Source organism: Chiloscyllium plagiosum, chromosome 26 (assembly GCF_004010195.1).
Source record: "Chiloscyllium plagiosum isolate BGI_BamShark_2017 chromosome 26, ASM401019v2, whole genome shotgun sequence".
Lineage (NCBI taxonomy): Eukaryota > Metazoa > Chordata > Chondrichthyes > Orectolobiformes > Hemiscylliidae > Chiloscyllium > Chiloscyllium plagiosum.
The window spans coordinates 27,304,417-27,321,940 of NC_057735.1; the positions used below are offsets into that span (position 1 = coordinate 27,304,417).

A 17,524-nucleotide genomic window follows, 5' to 3' on the forward strand; every position below is an offset into this window, starting at 1 on the left:
GGGGTGACCTTGTAGAGGTTTACAAAATTATGAGGGGCATGGATAGGATAAATAGACAAAGTCTTTTCCCTGGGATCTGGGAGTCCAGAACTAGAGGGCATAGGTTTAGGATGAGAGGGGAAAGATATAAAAGAGATCTAAGGGGCAACTTTTTCACACAGAGGGTGGTACGTGTATGAAATGAGCTCCCAGAGGATGTGGTGGAGGCTGGTATAATTGCAACATTTAAGAGGCATTTGGATGGGTATATGAATAGGAAGGGTTTGGAGGGATATGGACCAGGTGTTGGCAGGTGGGACTAGATTGGGTTGGGGTATCTGGTCAGCATGGACGGGTTGGACCGAAGGGTCTGTTTCCATGCTGTACATCTCTATGACTATATGACTCTATAAGGCTTCAATGTATCCTTTCTGATAATATTGTATACCCTTGAGTTTAGAAGACTGAGCGGGGATCTGATTGAGACATATAAGATTATGAAAGGATTGGACACTCTGGAGGGAGGAAACATGTTTCCGCTGATGGGTGAGTGCCGAACCAGCTTAAAAATACGGGGTAGACCATTTAGGACAGAGATGGGGAGAAACTTCTTCACCCAGAGAGTGGTGGCTGTGTGGAATGCTCTGCCCCAGAGGGCAGTGGGGGCCCAGTCTCTGGATTCATTTAAGAAAGAGTTGGATAGAGCTCTCAAAGATAGTGGAATCAAGGGTTATGGAGATAAGGCTGGAAGAGGATACTGATTAGGAATGATCAGCCATGATCATATTGAATGGCGGTGCAGGCTCGAAGGGCTGAATGGCCTACTCCTGCACCTATTGTCTATTGTCTATTTCTATCAGCGTGCTCTTTATCTGAACACAAGTTAAATATTTTACTGCTTAACATGCATAGCTTTGTTTCACTGTCTACAACCACACTCAGTGTACTCTTGAATCATCCAACCATAGGACCTTTGTCAAATTGCCTCACTGCTTATCAATCAAACTTCCAACTCAAATCCTCCCAAAACAAGAGTTTAAAACCCCCACTGACTGACTAGCTACCCCCAATTTTACTACGCATCTCATATTCAATGCAAACAAAGCCCTCAAATGGTAAAGTGTAACCTACCCCCACCCACTACTCAGCAAATACAAGACAGACACAAACAGCACACAATGGGATAGACAAATGCATAAAATTTGGTTAACCATCTAACCTACATTGACCATATAAAATAATAGTGCTCACTGAGATCAGGACAACATCCCCCCTCCTCACTAAAAAAAGATCAAATCTCTGCTGTAGCAGAGCACTTAATATCATCTACCATTAGTCAGATTTAACATTAATGTTAAGATTTATGTGTTCTTGCACGGAAAGTTGTTGAAAGTACAGATTATGTCATGTTGATAAAGTGGCCATCTGGAATCTGATGAAACAAGGCAAGCATGTGTTTATCACCTTAAATAATCAATCACAATCGAATATTGTGAAATGAATGGCACATGTTCTGAGGAGAGTGAGTAAATTAGAGGGAATGAATTATATGTCAAATCAAGTATAGAAGGAGAAATAGAGATGAATAAAGACTGGCCTAAGAGAAAGAAAATCTCAGAAAGGGAAATAAGTTTCAGATTATTTACATTGTTAAATCTCCAAAAACAATTAAAATAGGAACAAATGAGACCAATTACAAATATGAAGATTGTAAGATTGTTACATTTTTGGACTTTAAGGCAAAGTGTGGAATGAAGGGGGTCAGGAAACCTGCTCTGAATCCAACCTAATAACAAGTTTGAGTACCTTGATTGTTAAAGAATAAGGCAGGGGGCTTTACTGAAAAGAAGGTGCACATTGCACAACTTGTAGACTACAACAGGACAATGTGTCTGGACTATGTGTAGACTGTTTGTCCCTAACTCTCACTGGTATGCTTTAATCAATTAAAAACCATCTATTTAATTCCAAAATAGAATGGAGTTGGGGGTGTAAAGAATATTTAATTATCATTCCTATCTGAATAGTGGGCGGCACGGTGGCACAGTGGTTAGCACTGCTGCCTCACAGCGCCAGAGACCCGGGTTCCATTCCCGTCTCAGGCGACCGACTGTCTGGAGTTTGCACATTCTCCCCGTGTTTGCGTGGGTTTCCTCCGGGTGCTCCGGTTTCCTCCCACAATCCAAAAAATGTGCAGGTCAGGTGAATTGGCCATGCTAAATTGCCCGTAGTGTTAGGTGCAGGGGTAAATGTAGGGGAATGGGTCTGGGTGGGTTACGCTTCGGCGGGTCGGTGTGGACTTGTTGGGCCGAAGGGCCTGTTTCCACACTGTAAAGTAATCTAATCTAATCTAAAACACTCATGTTACCATGGAGGCAACTTTGCAGAAATCAGAACAAGTGATCATGTTTCAGATTTTCCCAAGATATCCCAGAACTTTATTGATACAGTCTGGAAAAGTCTGAGAGAGTGAGAGCCGAGGTAGTCCCACATGTGAAACAGTGAAATTTCTCTTTATATTGACCACAAGAAAGGCAAGTGAAATCTCACACACTGATTGGAAAGGGTTCAGAAAATATTTATAAGGGTGTTGCCAGGGTTGGAGGGTTTGAACTATAGGGAGAGGCTGAAGAGACTAAGTTTTTTTTCCCCCTAGTGTCGGAGGCTGAGGGATGACCTTATAGAGGTTTATAAAATCATGAGGGGCATGGATAGGATAAATAGACAAGGCATTTTGCCTGGAGTTTTAGAGTCCAAAACTAGAGGGTATAGGTTTAAGGTGAGAGGTAAAAGGGATCTAGGGGGCAATTTTTCCACACAGAGGGTGGTGCATAAATGGAATGAGCTGCCAGAGGAACTGACAGAGGCTGGTACAATTATAATATTTAAAAGGCATCTGGATGGGTATATGAATAGGAAGGGTTTAGATGGATATGGGCCAAGTGCTGACAAGTGGGACTACATTTATTTAGGATATCTGTTTGGCATGGATGAGTTGGACTGGAGGGTCTGTTTCTGTGATGCATACCTCTGTGACTCAATGACTGCAAGTTCATGAGGATTTAATCAAGGCCACAAGAGTTGCCTAGCTCAGTTAGAGGCAGGGATCTTCAAAGTAACTCTCATTGTGAAAGTCTGTTTGAGATTAGGAGTCACTTGGCTTGAAAAGGGAAAAAGTAAACAAGCCATAGAGAGCTGAGAATAGCTATGGACTAGTTTGTGGAGGATGAAGTATCCACTTAAGGAATAAAGTATGGTACAATCCTGATGTGAATTTTGCATCATTTTTAAAATCAAATGGTAAGAAATATTTCTCCCAGTTAGAGTATGAGCTGCTCCATGATAGCATTTAAACAATGCTTTTTTCAGTTTACTTATTTGAGTAAAATTTTAAATCTTGTGTGATCCTCCCAGTCAGTTACAGTCAGAGTCATACAGCATGGAAACAAATCCTTGGTCTAAGCAATCCATACCAAACGTAATCCCAAACTAAACTAGCCCCACATGACTGGTCCTGGCTCATATCCCTCCAAGGAGAAAGTGAGGACTGCAGATGCTGGAGATCAGAGCTGAAAATGTGTTGCTGGAAAAGCACAGCAGGTCAGGCAGCATGCAAGGAACAGGAGATTCGACGTTTCGGGCATAAGCCCTTCTTCAGGAATGAGGAAGAAGGGCTTACTCCTGAAGAAGGGCTTATGCCCGAAACGTCGATTCTCCTGTTCCTTGGATGCTGCCTGACCTGCTGCGCTTTTCCAGCAACACATTTTCAGCTCATATCCCTCCAAACCTATCTTGTACATGTTCTTATCCAAATGATTTTAAACATTGCAGGAAGGTCATTCCACAAAGTGAATCACACTAAATAAAAAACTTGCCACCCAACATCCGCCTCCCCCCACTCCCACCACCCCACCCCACCCCATCCCCGCCATGTCTTTCTTAAAATCTCTCTCCTTAAAATATGACCCCTAGTCTTGCAATACCTCAAGCTAGGGAAAATACACCTATCATTAACCCTATTTATATCCCTCATAATTTTATAAACCTCTATAAAGTTACCTCTCAACCTCATACATTCCATGTCGATGCACATGTTCTTAATATAGAATATGTTTATTACACAAAAGTTGCAGAATACAGTTTAGAAAGACTTTTTTTTGTAAATTCAAATATACTTTTGAGTTATTAGTGTTATGTTCCTAGTTGATGGTGGTAGAGAACAAGACAGATCAAGTTAGTAAAACTGAGTGATTAGGCACTGTAAGATATTTACACGATGCTGCAGGTGTTCTTTACAAAGAAAGCACGAGTTTATTACTCAAAGAACAAGAAGCAAACCAAGCTATACATATATGTTGCAGTTAGAAAGAACTTAAATGGCTTCAATAAAAACCAAAACAACTGTGGATGCTGTATATCAGTTCTGAGGAAGGGTCACCGAACCCAAAACATTAGCTTTGATTTCTCTTCACAGATGCTGCCAGATCTGCTGAGCTTTTCTAACAATTTTTGTTTTTGTTTAAAAGGTTTCAACGTGTTTACCAGCACCATCACTTAGAGCCTCAAAGGAAATTAAACTTCTATCTCAGCTCTTTAGATTTCTACTTCAAATTGTCTTCTTCCAGGTTCTTTCTCATTTACTGTGAAGATTTTACAGAAAATCAACGTTTTCTGAGTCTGCTGCCATGAATTCTTCAGAAATCTGACAGCCTAACCTTTCTCAGTTCTACCCGCTTCCAGATTTCTATCAAACTTGCCCTGGAACCTTCACAAACTAGATACTTCTGCTAGGGCAACCAATTTCCCTGAACTGCCCTGAGCTACTGCCAGTCGAGAAGCAAACCTTGCTTTTGAACTCAACTCTGGTGTTGTCAGAACTAACTTGCTTCTGAGCTGGACTGAAAACAAACCTCATGGTCTTAAAATGTTGCATTGTCAAAAACTATCATGTTGTTAAGAGGGTCCTTCTGCTTGAGATGAAATGCAATGACAAGGCTTAGCTTTCTGTGGCACTGATGCAACAATTTCATTTGTCTTTCAGTGGAGTGGTTGATAGTGAGGTTCTGTTTTAGAGAAGGTAGGAGACAAACTCAGACAGTGATGTTTAGATATTGCAACTTTGTGTGCGTCTGCTCCTTGCCTGATGTTGCGATACACTTACACCTAAATAATGGCAACTTCCATTAGCCATTTCATTGGCAGCGCAAGATAGCCAATATTCAATTTCCTCCACAACTTATTGGACGAACGAACAAGAACACCCACATAACTACAAAGTAGCAGGGACAGACCCACACCTTTGGTTCCCTACCCAAATATTGTGTACAACCACCATTGTGACAAAAATCTGATGCATTACAGCCACCACATTGAAGCAAAAAACAAAACACCTTCCCATCACAGTGAGGAAAAAATTGCTGTGCTTAATAAGCCAATGTCCCTTGCCACTTCTTCCTTCATCTTTCCCTAAACTTTTTCTTCCTCTTCCTCCTCCCCAATCTCTTTCTCTCCCATTCTTATTTCAGATGTGGAGATGCTGGGATTGGACTGGGGTGGACAAGGTAAAAAAAAATGACACCAGGTTATAGTCCAACAGATTTACTTGAAATTCCAAGCTTTCAGAGCTCAGCTCCTTCCTAGGCATGATACCATGTGTGATTTTTAACTGGATACAACATACCACAGCTTAATTTAGTTTTGTTTGTTTCATACTCTTTTCAAGGCTAAAGTCTCTCTCCTGAGGTTTGAAGTCCCAAACTGTGCAAAATACTAAAGGTAGTGTCTGGCCAAAGCATTGTACATTTGAAATATTACTTGCTACTTATGTATTGCAAATGCCTTGAGATAAAGGTCAACATTCATCAGCTTTTCTCATTAAATGTTGTATGTCTGTACTAGTTATTAGTGCTTTAGCAGATTTCAGCATTTAAACTTCTTTGTTTCTCGACAGTTTTCAGTCTTTTTCCATGAAGAAACCATTTTAACTTATTTTTCCTCAGATATATGATAGTGACCTTTGCAATATCCCATGTAATCACTAATATATTGAGTTTAACATTTACAATTTGATCGATTGTTTGTTGAGAAAAAAATACTCAGATAAGAAATAAATCGATTTTATGTATTACACATGAATTTATCCATTAAAAAATTATTTTCTAATACTCTTTGTATTATAAAATGGGAATGTTAAGCAGATCTAGTTTATGTCCTAAAAAGGGCAACCTGACCTATAATGTGTTTGAAAGTAAACAGAAAACTATCATGTTACATGAAGTTCATGTTTATGCCTAATTGAAGTTGCACTCAGTAACCACAAATGACTATTTTTGGGCATTGATGCTTTAATGAATATAAACTGTGAACATAAGGTTTCAGTTTACCACTTTCCCGCTTTGTAAATAATTTAATGGCACTGCAGAGTTTTTAGAATTGCTCAATTCTGCATTATGTGATTTTCAGAAATAGTGATCTACATTAGCTAGTAGGTATGAGTAATGTCATAGAATTTTACAGCATAGAAGTGGACCAATTAGCTCACCATGTTTATATGCTTACTTTTTGAAAGAGCTATCCAAGTACCTTCAGCACCCTGCTCTTTGCACATTACTTTAAAAATGTTTACTGTTCACCCTTTCAGGCAGTGCAGCCCGGATCATAACAACTTGCTACATGAAAAAAAAACTCATCTATTTGCTGGCACTTTTGCCAATAATTTTAAATCAGTGTCTTACTGACACAGTTGCCCATGGATATTGTTTCTCCTTCTTTACTCTGACAAAAGCCTTCACAACTTTGAATACCTGTATTAAATCTCATTAACCTATACAGCTCTAAGAACAATGATCCCAGCTTTGCTAATCTATTCAAATGACTGATGTTTCCCATACATCAAGGTAAGTATATTTTAGTCCAACTTGATAATCGATGTATAAAATTGGCTTATCAAACCAGAACAATCTAATTAAATGAATGTTCAAACTTGCTTTGGTAAGCATTTTTATGTGGGTTTCTTTAATTTGTTACAGTTGACAAGTTAATAATATCTACCCTGCAAGATACCCTAATGTAGACCTGTAAGGAAAAAAAAATCTCAGCAAACTTGATTATATGTTTAATGAAACACACTTAGAATTAAAATATTAGAATAGAAGTGTACAGTTTTGATGAATTTTGTTGTTTTGGCCAACTTTGATATGACAAAAATATGATGAGGGTCTGATCTTGTTGGAATATGATATCTTGTGGTGTATACCATTAATAAGACTTTGCCCGGCATCTTCAGCTCAAGGCATTTTTGCACCATAATTTATTGGAAGTGCAAGCTGACAGTGGTGTGGTGAGGGCAACAGAGATGTTTGTGAACAATGGGACAAAATTTTTTATCAAATATGTGTTTCCATTTTTAATATGCATGAAGAACCACATTGTCTGAAGTTGTAAAATGTATTCTTACAGAAATAAGGATTTAACTTTTATTAAAACATCTATAAAAGGATGGCGCATGTGTGTTTCAGTGTTGTTTCTCTTGGTTAACTGCTGAAGCAGTTAAGTGTGTTTCACCAACCTCCCCATGCCCCCAACCTCATCATTTATTGTTATTTCCTGTGCCAATGGCATGTTGACATCGGAAACAGGTTCAGATCAGTTAACTTGAAACCACTATAAAAAAGGGGCACTTTGAGGCTTTCAGCTCTATACTCTGCTAATGCTTCAGCAGGTCTCTACTTCTGCAAACAAGCTGCACAAGTTCAAACCCTTGAGTACACCGTTGTCACTTGTGTGGATGAACACAAGAAAACAGCTGAACCCCTTCTTTTGACAACTTATCATTGTTATTTCGAAGTCAGAGCAAATTTGCATCAACCAGAACCGAAATGTCCACTGAAGCTGGAGTCACCGAGCAGGACGGTCATACATTCTCTGAGGATCCTTTCTATTTGGTGTATGAAGATTACGTAGATGACACAGATGGAAGAATCTGTCCTTCTCAGAATTTACATTTCCTAAACATCTCTATCTCAATTCTCTACTACCTGATCTTCATCATTGGGTCATTGGGAAACATATTTGTCATCTTAGTAATGATCTGCAAAGAGAGGAGGAGGAAGAGACTGGTGGATACCTTTGTGATTAACTTGGCCTTTGCCGATCTAATCTTTGTCTTCACCTTGCCATTCTGGGCAGCATCAGCCAGTAGCAATCATCAGTGGAACTTCGGCAGTGTCTTCTGCAAGATCAGCAGCTACATTGTCGCTGTCAACAGGTACTCCAGCATCTTTTTCCTCACCTGTATGAGCATTGACCGATACCTAGCCATTGTGAAACTACGGGACTTCAAGCACATCAGAACTCAGAAATACGCCGTGACCATCAGTGTCATGATCTGGCTCTCTTCTCTGCTTCTGGCCATACCTTCTGCCTACTTTCGAAAACCTGACCAGCTGAACGTGACCCAGTGCAGAGAGGACACGGATTCCCCCTTCCTCCAAGTGTTCAATCTGACTGCTGTCAGCCTGACCTTTGTCCTGCCTGTTATCATTATCCTGTTCTGCTACTGCTCCATCCTAGCCAAGCTGCGGAATCATTACGGCCACAGCATGAAAGCCATCCAGAGGCGGGAAAACTCCCTAAAAATCGTCTTCGCCATCGTGTCGGCTTTTGTTTTGTCCTGGTTGCCCTTTAACGTGTTCAAAACGATCGCTCTGTATTTGCAATTCCGCAGCGCCAACCTCTCCTGTTGGACAGTAGTGAGCCGAGGTTTGGCTATTGCTTCATGTATTGCTTTCGTTAATAGCTGCGTGAACCCGATCATTTACGCGTTTTTAGACCGGAATTTCAGGCAGAGAACTGGCTGGCTGACTTCTTATGTTTTTGCCGGTCTGGGCAAAAGAAACAGCAGCTTCGGGTCTGGGTCAACACCTTCCGAAAGCAGCACCGTCGTTAGAATACAAAGTCTTCTGTCGTACCAGTGAATGCTATCTACACACAGAGAAATCTGTTAACAAAGGTGCCAGACAGGCTGGTTTTGCTGATTAAATCTGTCTCCAGCTAAAATGTGAAAGGATCTTCTTCAAAAATAGACTTTTGCAAGCTTCTCAATACGAATGTATTTGAAAATTGGGGGAGGTTGAGCACAAGTCTGATCGACACAAAGAGCAAATCTGTTGCTTTGAAATTTTAACTTGTGTTTGTACCTTAACCGAGTGTCTGATGTCTAGATTAGTTTGCTCTGTAGTCATTGAAAGAACAACGCATATCATGTAACCAACATATTTGGATCGCTTTTAATGTTTTGTATCGAACTAAATAAACCTTGAATCAAACTTATTTTTTTCTCGGTTCTTGTTCTCTGCTCTCATTGCAAATTTGAAACTGAAAGTTTTAAAAAGTAAACGAAACAGATTGCTTCTGAGAGGAAACCATTAAGAAACACGGAGCAATTGAGCTACAAACGTGTATTTTAGATTAGATTCCTAACAGTGTGGAAACAGGCCCTTCGGCCCAACCAGTCCATACCGACCCTCCGAAGAGTAGCCCACACAGACCCATTTCCCTCTGACTAATGCACCTAACACTGTGGGCAATTTAGCCTGGCCAATTCACCTGAACTGCACACCTTTGGACTGTGGGAGGAGACCCACGCAGACACCAGACACAGGGAGAATTTGTAAACTCCACACAGGCAGTCACCCGCGGCTGGAATCCACCTTGGTGCTGTGAGGTAATAGTGCTAACCACTTAGCCACCATGCCGCCCATGAATCACTATGTGGCCAACGGCCACAAACGTGTATTTAACAATATACTCATTGAAACATGTTCCCTTATCAAAATATTCAAGTGCCAACTCAGTGTAAGGATTTATGTCAATGCCCAGTTCAGTATTTTTAATATTGAAGTTCAAACACAGTATGGTATGCTGGAGAGGTAGTTTTGGTCAAAGTAAGTTAACAATGCTAAGAAATAATCAGGGTAATGAAAAACATTTACACTCATTTTCTAAAGAAAGCAATGATTAGCCAAAAATGTTAATACTTTTGTGGAGCACGCAAGTAAATTTTGTAGATTTACAAATAATGCCGGACCTTAGATAACTGTTAAATTGACAAATACTACTAAATACTTCATTCATGCTGATTTTCCCGTTTGTCATGCCTAACCACATTTTCATATTTAAAATTTCTGATCATTAAGTTGGCAATGCTGGGGTCTGAAGTTTCATCATTGCTAACATTTAATCCAAGGAACAATGGGAGACATTTCTGGAGTAACACCACATTTATCCTGTTTAGACTTATTTCTGAAAAATAACTTTCTTGGTGAAACAGTGCTGCTTTCCCCAGTTTTTTTTTTCTTGTTTGCCATTTTTGTAGTGTAAGACTGCCAAGATTTGTAGCCATTCATGCTGAATTTTAGTGAGCTTTGCGATTTGTGTAAACATCTTACACAGACCCAACAGTGATTAACATTTATTTTAAAAGGATCAATACTGCCAGCAACCACAGATATATTTTTCCCTTGTACACATGCACACAAATATCTTCAACAAGGATGATCATAAGTTCATAAGTTCATCAAATATAGGAGCAGAATTAGGCCATTCTGCCCATCGAGTCTGCTCAGCCATTCCATCATGGCTGATATCCTCCTCATTCCCATTTTCTTACCTTCCCCTCATAACCCTTCAACCCATTACCAATTAAAAATCTAACTAATCACTAACTGATCGCAAAATATTTGAGCTTGTTCAGGATGAAACAAAACCCAGCAAATTAAAAGCAGAATCATGTGTAATTGGAGCAATACTTCACAGGTGGATTTTAATCTAGATAAATGTAAAATCATTAATAGGGCAGCAATGAACCAATCAAGCAGTATGCAGGAGAAGGAACAGTAGCACAGTTTGCTAGTCAGGAAAGGGATGGGGGAATGTTAAAAATCAATTATAACCAAGTGCTAAGCTGCTCTTAAAAAAGACACATGGAGTATGAAACTGTGTTCTCTCAGGACTAAAATGAAAATACTTACATTATTGTATGAAACATATATCAGAAAATATCCGAAAGCCTGTATCCAGTTTTGGTCACACTGCCATTTCAAGCCAATTCTGGCCTTTTGAATTATAAAGAAGATATAAAAATAATTTAAGTTATCTAAAATCAACCCCAGAAACAATGTTGGGACAACCTAATTGAGATTTTACCACTTCCTGAATTCCAACTTTCCACAAGTAAAAGATTTATGTGTTGTGTCACTTATGGCCCTCACTTGATTTTCTCTGGCAGCTTCCTGTTTAACTAGATTTGCTCACAATATCCACAATGCATAAGTTTTACTTTAACCTACTCCCAACCTAATATATTAGTAAATGATATCTTGAACCTTATTTAGTTCACAATCTCTCAAAATGCCTTTACTTTGTACACGTAATACGCACCTTCATTGAATTTTATGAGTTATATATTGTCACATATATCTAGAAAGGTAGTGAAAGATGTTTTGTCACCACAAGCCAGTGCTAGATTGAGTTACAAAAGAAAAATAAATTATGTCAATAGAGTTAATCTTCTGTACAAGGGGCCTTCAAACACAGCTCCAGGGCATCTGCAAGGTGTCCTGGGCCTCAAGGATTCTCTGCTCTGGGTACAGCAACAATAACACTGCCAAGAGTCCATGCTTCAGGTAGACTGCAACCACGCGTTCCTGTTCCGGGTACCACTACTACTGCAACCAACACTCCATGACATCAGAAAATGAAGAAAAGAGAAAAGGAAAAAAATAGACGAAATAGGAGAAAGAGAGAGAGAGAGAGAGAGTGAGAAAGAGAGAGAGAGAGAGAGAGAGATGGAGAGCTGGCCTGGAGCAGATGGACTCAGCAACTTGAACACTACCTACCATATGCCATTGCTGCCATCTTGAAGTTTGTATTTAATATATTTTCTTATAAATTTACTTCTGTGGCTGAGCACGTCATTTGATACATTTCAGCTCACAAAACACTCAATGAGTTCAAAAGAAATATTTTTAAAAAATCTAATTCTTGAGTATTAACCATGATTGCAAAGGTAAACGTCTATCTCTGAAAACAATGATGGACCAGTCTTCTGTGTTCAGAACTAAGAACAGAATATAGATTGCAGTTACATTAAATCCACAAAATCAGAAGAGCACACCTTTGTCTATGTGAAGGTATGAGGTGATAATTATCCTCTTAATTAAATATTTATTGCTACTTAATTATATTGGGGCATCAACTGGGGATTCACCTCTGCTTATAATATTGTTAAAATATCACACAATACCAGGTTATAATCAAACAGGCTTACTTGGAAGTACAAGCTTTCAGAGCGCTGCTACTTCGTCAAGTAGCTAGTAGAATAGGATCACAGGACACAGAATTTATAGCCAAAGATCATACAACTGATGCAATATATTGAACAAACCTAGATTGCTGTTAAGTCGTTCATCTTTTAGAATGGGTTGCACCTTAGAATGAATCAAAACATACAACCTGCAACTATCAACTCCTCTTACTCTCAGGACTGCAGAATGCGTTACAAAATGGCTACTGATCTTGCTGACATCTGTAATTACTGACACGCACATACCCCTAAATCACTTCCCGTACATATCTGGCTTCTTCACATCACCTGGTCCTTATTTCTCAACTGCAAACTTCCCTAAATTTACAATGTTGCAAGAGGATATGGCTCAGGCTGACCATGAAAGGCAAATTATACCAAATGGGTCAATCTTACATTTAAACACCTCACGTGGTCTGAAGAGAGGGTCTGGAGCTCATGTTGAGGGATTTGCTTTGGCAGCACTGATGGCAGAAATTTAGGAGGAGAAAGTGAAGACTGTAGATGCTGGAGATCAGAGTGGAGAGTGTGGTGCTGGAAAAGCACAGCAGGTCAGGCAGCATCCGAGGAGTAAGAGAGTCAATATTTCAGGCATGAGTCCTTCATCCTGTTGAAGGGCTCTTGCCTGAAATGTTGATTCTCCTACTCCTCAGATGCTACCTGAGCTGCTGTGCTTTTCCAGCACCACACTCTTGGCAGTAATTTACTATTTGATCTACACTGCAGTCTGAAATTCTTGGGAAACCAAACACATACATGTGTCTTTTTGTTTCATTTTAATGGAATAATATTCTTAGTTGCAGCTGCCTTTTGTTACAGATCTAGCATGACAGCAAGGAAGCAGAGTACAAAAGATATGGCAATATGAGGGAAGAACAGAAAATGAATGACAACCTTGTGAAGTCTGATGATGAGGATGATGAAGAAAATGAAGAGGTGAAATCTGACATACACCTATCTTTTTTTTTCGCAGAGACCTCTAGCTCAGTGCTCTACCTTCTCCAACAAACCCCCATTCCACCCACAGATCACATGCTTCTTTACACCTGTGCATCAGCTCAGCTACTTTCAGTGAGGGAAATTCAATATTTTTAGTGAAAACATGTTACCATCTCATCTATAAATTGCAGGAGAACACGAGGAGTAGGAAATAGATAAGAAAATACTAGACTGCAGGTTGGCATGACAACAGATATGAATGTTCCAAAAAAAGTACAGAACAGCCTCAACAATGGGCACAGCCGAAGTAAGCAAACTGGACACCAGAGCAGAAGGTATAGTTTTCTTTAAATAGAAAGCATAACATAACACTACACAGGGGCTGACGGGATGGTCCATTGGATCTCCCTGATCATGGTGAAACAAAATGATGCAGAAGATTTATGGCATAGGAGAGCCATTCAGTGCCTGTAACAGCTATCAAAGAGCATTATGAATCTCTTGCTTTTATTTCATACCCTTGTTCTATTCAGGCTTAGCCCTCCAAAATGCCTCTAGTGAACCTACTTCCACTACACTTCCAGACTGTGTATCCAGACCTGAACCATTCATTGTGTGAAAAAGGTACTTCTCGCATTACATTTGCTTCATTTGAAAAATTCTTTGAATCTGAGACGTCTTGTTCTCAATCCCTTTGTTAGTATGCCCCATCTACTTTATTTATGCTTCTTATGATTGCATAAATATCTATTAGATCTCCCCTAAACCTCCTTCTCTCCAAAAACAGTCTCAACCTCTCCAACCTATTCTCACAACTGAACTTTCTCAATCCTAGAACTACTTCTAAATCTCTTCTGCATTCTCTACAATGGATTCTTATCCTTCTTATGATATGGCACCCAGAACATACTCCAGTCGAGATGTAGCAAGTACCTTGTACAAATTCAGCATAATTTCCCTGCTCTTATACTCAGATGCTAGATTTCCATCTAGTGTGGGCAGATGAGCCCGGAAAATGTGCTGTTAGTAATGTTGGCATCCATTGCTTTATGATAATTAAGATCTACAAACTCTGGCACGAGTGGTACTGGAAGGCATTAGTAGACAGTTACATCTTTATGGTAACTGACTGCTTCATTTTCATACATCAGGAAATGATATGTAATGAAACTAATGTTCTATGTTTTAAACCAAGTAGTAAGTAATTAAAAACTTTCTATTGGCATATTTGGTAATAGCTGTGAACACAATTAGTTCCAAAGCTTGTCATGTGAACATTGGGGTTCTGATGAATTTACTCATATGAAATTTCAGCCTATAATTTTTCTTTAAAATACCTACTGCAACATTTCCTTTTATTTTCTGCATTATTCATATTTCCAATTATATTTTCGTAAGATAAATTATGGAAATTGGTTTATACAGATGAACTGCCACAGCAAATTGGCAGAAGCAGTTCATAGAGTAATTGAGATGTACAGAAAACAAACCCTTTGGTCTAACTTGTCCATGCTGACCAGATATCCCAACCCAATCTAATCCCACCTGCCAGCACTCAGCCCATATCCCTCCAAATTCTTCCTATTCATATACCCTTTTAAATGTTGCAATTGTACCAGCCTCCACCACTTCCTTGGCAGCTCATTCCATACACACACCACCCTCTGCGTGAAAAAGTTGCCCCTTAGGTCTCTTTTATATCTTTCCCCTCTCACCCTAAACCTATACCCTCTAGTTCTGGACTCTACCACCCCAGGAAAGAGACTTTGTCTATTTATCATATTCACACCCCTCATGATTTTATAAGCTGCTATAACGTCACCTCTCAGCCTCCGAAGCTCCAGGAAAAACAGCCCAGCCTATTCAACCTCTTCTTTTAGTTCTAATCCTTTGTCTCTTCTTCCCTAGATTCTAAACCTCTTCCAGTTTACTGTTTGACGCCAGTTGAGATAGCTGTAGCTTTGGTTTTGTATTTGATTCTGAGATAAGCTTCTAATCACATATCCCTACTATTACGAAGTCCATTTTCTTCCACCTGAATAGCAATGAAGTGTCTCTGCCCTTTTCTCAGTTCAGCTGCAGTTGAAACCATCATCCAGGCCTTTGACACCACCGCACACTCCTGCCCAGTCTTTTATTTTTCACCTTTCCTAAATTTAAACTCATTCAAAATCTCTGTCTGTATTTAACATGTGACATGCCTTCTTCAGCTAGTTCTCTTGTGTTTGTTGATCCACATTAGCACCCAGTCTGATAACAGCTCCATTTTAAAGTCTCAGTCCCAAATTAAAATTCCACCATAGCCTTGCCCCTGCATACCTCTGTAGCTTCTGCCATTCCTGATGAATGTTCCTTATGCCCGTAACATTGACTCTCCTGCTCCTCGGTTGCCACCTGACCTGCTGTGCTTTTCCAGCACCACAATTTTCAATTCAGCTTCTGCCAATCCAACAATCCTCCTAGGTCTTTGTGTTCCTTTAACTCTAATATGCACAAGACAGTATTCAATCATTCTACAATTGGCTTTATTCAGATTCCTTGGGTGAAATTTTGTTTCTGAGACTAATTAATAAAAGCAAGACATTCTTTTTCCCAGAAACATCTAGTTTTATGGCATAATTCATATTCTTCTGCACTCATCAGATATGCGTGTTGGGATAAAATGTCAAATTTTGTGTCAGCAGACAGGGCACCTGCCCCTGCTCAGATTTTCCAGGATTCAACATCCAGATGCCTTACTTAAAAGGCACCTGGGCAACATTTCACTCTCTGCAACCCAACAATATTACTTAACCTCTGCTCATCATCTCAACCACCCCTGGAAAAGTCAGAGATCAAGCATAAAAGTGGCACTGTACCTTAATGACATCTCTATAGAGTCTCTCCTGAAGGTTCTCCAAGAGAGAAGGGTGACATTAGGAGGTCATCCCTGACAAAGGCAAACTGAACAAAGGTAGCTGTGGAGATCAGTGCCTCCTGGGTAGTGCAAGGAAACCTGGTACAAGTGCCATAAGAAATTAAAAAATCTACTGTGCTCCACCAGGGTATGGACCACAATATAATCAACACTCATATCCTCAGAGTGTGGGTTAGCATTATAAAGATTGTGATTTCAGAGGACAGTTACCCTCAAGATTGGTTGTTAGGCAACTTCACCTAATGCTTCAAGTGCAATCAATGTCTGCCACATCATTGCAGATACTGATGGAGCATTACTTACAGCACAGTGCTTCTGCCTCTTACATATCTGCAAGGGTTAACAGTTAAAGCATAAAAGAAGCCTCAACACTCAGCAACTCATGGACCATCAGCTCATTGATCTTTCATCACAACCAGGAGAATGTAAACACCTGATAGCTTTGCACCAAAGGCTTACATGGGGCAAGGAGTTGGCCACAACATTTGGCTTTGGATGAGCATCTCATAGGCATCTCAGACACACTACTTAAATAATGCTTTATTAGTTTTCATCAATTGTGGTTTCGCAATGACACTGAAGTACATTTCATTCAGAATCCTTTAACACACACCTTCTCCAGGACCACATTCTTTATACTCAAACGAGAAGGACACGAGTTTGATCCATCTCTATTTCTTCACTGACGCTAGTTCAAAATCCTGGAATTCTCTCCATAAGGGCATTGTAGGTCTACCTACAGCAGGTAGATTCACTGGCTCAAGAAGACAGTTTACCTTCAGTTTCTCAAGGGCAACTAGGGAAGAGGAAGAAATATTGGCCAGCCAGCGATGCCCAAGTCCCAGAAGGGAATAAAAAGAATTACAGCTGTAGGGATTCATATCTCTATCTTTGTCTATCAATGCATGCAGTGCTCATGTATCCACAATAATGTCTTTCACTATTTCTCTACTTTTGCAGGAGAGGAATTACACAATTAGAGAAACCATGCTCAGAGGTAATGCCTGACACACTGCTCCTGACTTCCTTTGTGAGGCAGGTCACTAAGCTGGCCTGACAGCAAGAAGTGACTTTGCTGAAAGAGAGGTTTGCATATCTACTGCCATGAAGTGAAGATGATTCCAAACTGCTGTGAACATGAAGCATCAGTATTGAGCAAGGATGGCAACATATCATTATGTTTTTATCAATGCAGCCTCTAAATTGCACTCTCAGATCAAAACAAAAAGCCCCAGCATTGCTACCAATCCCTCGAACCCCATCTATTAGGAACAACACTGGAAGATATAACACCAAGGATTTCATATACATTCATCACCAGTGCA

General features: G+C 39.8%; 2 protein-coding genes across 3 annotated transcripts in view; both read left to right on the forward strand.

Annotated features, from left to right (window-relative positions):
• Positions 1 to 7,801, forward strand: part of LOC122563205 (protein FAM107B-like) — a 43,044-nt gene extending 35,243 nt beyond the window's left edge. Inside the window, exon 3 of one of the 2 annotated variants that reach the window (XM_043716761.1) lies at positions 7,697 to 7,801. In XM_043716761.1, the coding sequence (XP_043572696.1) occupies positions 7,697 to 7,801 (105 nt within the window). The remainder of the gene's footprint in view (positions 1 to 7,696) is intronic. The other variant, XM_043716762.1, reaches the window with a different exon arrangement.
• Positions 7,802 to 7,856: 55 nt separating this feature from the next.
• On the forward strand, positions 7,857 to 9,294 carry gpr25 (G protein-coupled receptor 25). The gene has a single exon (XM_043716760.1). The coding sequence runs from the start codon at positions 7,857 to 7,859 to the stop codon at positions 8,952 to 8,954; it is 1,098 nt and encodes a 365-aa protein (XP_043572695.1). The 3' UTR covers positions 8,955 to 9,294.
• The last annotated feature ends 8,230 nt before the right edge of the window (positions 9,295 to 17,524 follow it).